This window comes from Anarrhichthys ocellatus, unplaced genomic scaffold, assembly GCF_004355925.1.
Source record: "Anarrhichthys ocellatus isolate YVR2014 unplaced genomic scaffold, GSC_Weel_1.0 scaffold491, whole genome shotgun sequence".
In the NCBI taxonomy this organism is placed as follows: Eukaryota; Metazoa; Chordata; class Actinopteri; order Perciformes; family Anarhichadidae; genus Anarrhichthys; species Anarrhichthys ocellatus.
This window is the reverse complement of record NW_022280465.1, coordinates 28,818-32,865: the sequence shown is the minus strand read 5'-3', so window position 1 is coordinate 32,865 and position 4,048 is coordinate 28,818. Positions and strand designations below refer to the sequence as shown.

At 46.6% G+C, this 4,048-nt stretch overlaps 1 protein-coding gene across 1 annotated transcript; it reads left to right on the top strand.

Moving 5' to 3' along the window:
- Nucleotides 1–662: 662 nt before the first annotated feature.
- Nucleotides 663–3,977, top strand: LOC116401508 (relaxin-3 receptor 1-like). Its single transcript, XM_031879944.1, has one exon. The coding sequence runs from the start codon at nucleotides 827–829 to the stop codon at nucleotides 1,988–1,990; it is 1,164 nt and encodes a 387-aa protein (XP_031735804.1). The 5' UTR covers nucleotides 663–826; the 3' UTR covers nucleotides 1,991–3,977.
- The last annotated feature ends 71 nt before the right edge of the window (nucleotides 3,978–4,048 follow it).

The following is a 4,048-nucleotide window of genomic DNA, read 5'->3' as shown; positions in this document are numbered from 1 at the left end:
TTAGACAACAAGACCAACAGTTAGGTTTAGACAACAAAACCAACAGTTAGGTTTAGACAACAAGACCAACAGTTAGGTTTAGACAACAACACCAACAGTTAGGTTTAGACAACAAAACCAACAGTTAGGTTTAGACAACAAAACCAACAGTTAGGTTTAGACAACAACACCAACAGTTAGGTTTAGTCAACTAAACCAACAGTTAGGTTTAGACAACAAAACCAACAGTTAGGTTTAGACAACAAAACCAACAGTTAGGTTTAGACAACAAAACCAACAGTTAGGTTCAGGGTTAATAATTTGTGTGTCCACCACAAAAAAGACTCCTAATTAATATTCATTGGCTTCATTTTCCCTGTACACAATTCCAATAGATTCCATGACTCCTTCACAAAATAACATGATACCGGGCTGGCAGCTCACACCAAAACCATCAGATCAGTAATCGCTGCAGGTATGAGGAGACATATGTGGTTCTTTTTGGTGGGAACTGTCACTTTAGAGTCAGTATGAACACACAGGTCGAGTGTAACATTAAACTGATGAACAGTGTTCAGGTCTCTCTTCAAATGACACGTCAGTCCCCTCCGTCGGGCACGCGCTTCCTCGGGCAGAGCATAAAGTGAGCTGCGCGCGCACGGGGCTCAGCAGTGAAGCAACAAGAGGCGGTAGTGAAAGCAGCTCCGGTGAGTTCAGAGAGAACACGCGCACACCGCGGGGTTAACATGAGGTTCGCGCACCTGACCGCGCGGGAAGCGTCTCTTCTCCGGGAGCGCAAGAGGTGACGCGCCCTGAGGGACTTGGTTTGTGTTTGTTACCGGAGAGCATGGCGGAGCTGTGGATCTACAACGCCACGTCCTCGTGGAACCGGTCTGCCGCGGGACAGGACCGCTTCAGCAGCCTGGACTACATCGATGTGCCGGAGGACGGATCTCCGGCCCTGCGCATCCTCATCTCCATCGTGTACTCGGTGGTGTGCGCTGCCGGGCTGGTCGGGAACCTGCTGGTGTTCTTCCTCATGAAGGTGCGCCGCGGCCGGAAGAAACGCTCCAGCATCAACCTGTTCGTCCTCAACCTGGCCATCACGGACTTCCAGTTCGTGCTGACGCTGCCGTTCTGGGCGGTGGACACGGCCCTGGACTTCAGCTGGCCGTTTGGAAACGCCATGTGCAAGATCATCCTCTCCGTGACGGTGATGAACATGTACGCCAGCGTGTTCTTCCTCACCGCCATGAGCGTCACCCGGTACTGGTCAGTGGCCTCGGCGCTGAAGGACCGGACCCGGCGGCGGGTGTGCCCGGTGCGCTGGGTGATCGCCGGGCTCTGGGTCTCTGCCACGGCGGCCTCTTTGCCCACCGCGGTTTTCTCCACGGTGAAGAGCGTGGCCGGGGAGCGGCTGTGCCTGCTGGGCTTCCCGGATGGCCAGTCGTGGCTCGCGCTGTACCACCTCCAGAAGATCCTGGTAGCCTTCGTGTTCCCCATGCTGATCGTCAGCGTGTGCTACCTGCTGCTGCTGCGCTTCGTCCGCCTGCGCAGCATGAACAACAACCAGGTGAAGCGGAGGTCCCGCGTGACGCGCTCGGTCACCATCGTCGTCCTCTCCTTCTTCATCTGCTGGATGCCCAACCACGCCATCACCTTCTGGGGCGTGCTGGTGAAGTTCAACGTGGTCAACTGGGACCGGATGTACTACATGGTGCACACGTACGTGCACCCGGTGACCGTGTGCCTGGCGCACACCAACAGCTGCCTGAACCCGGTGCTGTACTGCCTCATGCGCCGCGAGTTCCGCAAGAAGATGAAGGATCTGTTCTGGAGGATGTCGTCGCCCGGCGGGACGAACAGCTGCCACCTGCGGCCGTTCTCCGGGACGGTGCGAGCGGAGCCGGACGACACGCAGATCGTCATCCCGCTGAACACCTTGGAGACGGAGAACTGCAGACTCTCCGTTCTGACGGACCAGTGCGACACGGACGCGCTGCAGAAGTGAAGCAGACTCTGAAAGAAAACGCAACACTGGTGTGTCTCTTTACGCACATTAAAGTTGCTCTTTGTGCCACAAGTGTTGCTGGAGCTTTGTACCTCCTTTAACCAAACACTACAGGATCCATCTAGGAATGTGCCAAATCCAACGCCAGTACAAAACCATTGAAGGCATCACAGCTGGAGCATTAAATGTGATTGTTGACTTTGCATTAAAGGGATTGTATAGATTTGCATCACAGTTTAAAGGTGTGAAACATAAAATGAGAGAAATAACACTCGTGCGTAAATTGCGCATCCGTGCGTAAAACCATCCTGCTGCGTTTCCCGCTTCTTCTCCGACTGGGCTCTGTCACCACAGTGATGCTGATGTTCTTCTGGTTTTTGGAGGCAGATTTTCTTTGTATACTATAAATGGAGCGCGCGCTGCTTCGCTCTCTAAGGTGCTCTCCGTGCGGACTTCACTGGTTCAGCTGCTGCCTCGAGCTTCATTCTGTGGATTATTAGTGACGTTTCTTCTGTGGCTGCTGTGTAAAATGTTGGAGCTTGAGTAAGTGAATGTATTAAAAAAAAATAGCCAATGCAACCTTAAAAAAACAATGTTTGGAGAATAAAATGTTGAACTGTGTTGACGTTGGTTCCAGGTTTGGTTTGAAGTGTTTCGATGTGTTGGCTGTGATGCGTTCAGGGGTTCATGTGTTGACAAGCCAGCAGCCTCAGCTGGAAACCAAACAGGCTGACTTTCATTCTTTAAAGATGTTTCATTGAAACATTTGAAAGGTTGGATTCTCATGCACGCGTTGTGCACGCGTCACTGCTGAGCTCCTCCACTCTGATTGGCTGTGGACAAACGTGTCCAGTTATGCACCTTTGCAGACTTGAGGTGCAACTGTCAACCAATCAGAGTCCAGAACTACAAATATTGATATTGAACCCTCTGCAAAAAAAAAGACGTTTCACTGAGTTTCAACAATCTGAAAGCATCATAAAGTAAATGTTTACTTTAAACTAGAAAGTGACAATTATGTGTATTGTCTTGATTCATCGTTTGGTACCAGATGTGATACAAATAGTGATTTGTGTTTGTTTTCTTTTCCTAAAACCTAAAATGAAGTTTTCAAAAAGAAATAAGAAAAGATTTTAAGAAGCTAAAAATTACTTTATTTAGTAATCAATTGAGTTTCAAAATAAATAATTTCAGCTTTATGTTATGATCCTATTTTGTTTATTAATACAAATGTTTTTATTTATTTCTTATTGAATCGCTTTGAGATTTGAAATCTATTTTCTGACGTCTCCTCATACGGTTCGATATTTGATCAAAAGTTAATCCTCATTTTTCGTGCTTTTTCCTACAAAATTCCAGTAACACGAGTCAAAATTACGCTTGTTACATGAAAAGTATTTTCAAAATAAACCTCCATTAGTTTTAAGAAAAGATGTCGTTTGAGTTCAAATACAAAATGATTTCACGGGATATCTACGAACTACGTTATGTTTCTTCGGAAAAGTTACGAATGCTGGATGAAAAGTTTCTGAAGGAGTTTTATTTTGTTACCTCTATTCCTACATTTGTATTTATCTAAACAGCACAAAATAGTTTCCGTTCATTTCTGTGAAGTTATTAGAGGCTGGTCACGATGTTTGTAGGTATTTCTCATGTTCTGCAGATCTGATGAAGGAAGCGCAGATAAAACATCTGTGATGATGTTTCTTCTGAACGTCGGCTCGTTCTGTCACTTTAAGCAGAAACGTGTCGATCTGCCATCAGCCAATCAGGCGACAGAGCCAGAAACAGACCCGCCCTCACGCTCACAGCAGAAACACTGTTAACTGAACTACACTATAAATAATTATTAAATGTCTTCTTCTGGAGAAACTAAATGTCCTGATTTAACTTTCTGAACCAATTAAAAGACAATTTGTAAACTTGAAGCTTGATGTTAGAAATGCAAAATAAAAATGCTGCTTTCCTCCTGATGTGCTGAAATAAATGTAGACGACATAACGTGTGAGTTTATTTCTGATGAACGTCTGAAAAGAAGCTCAAATAACAACATTTACA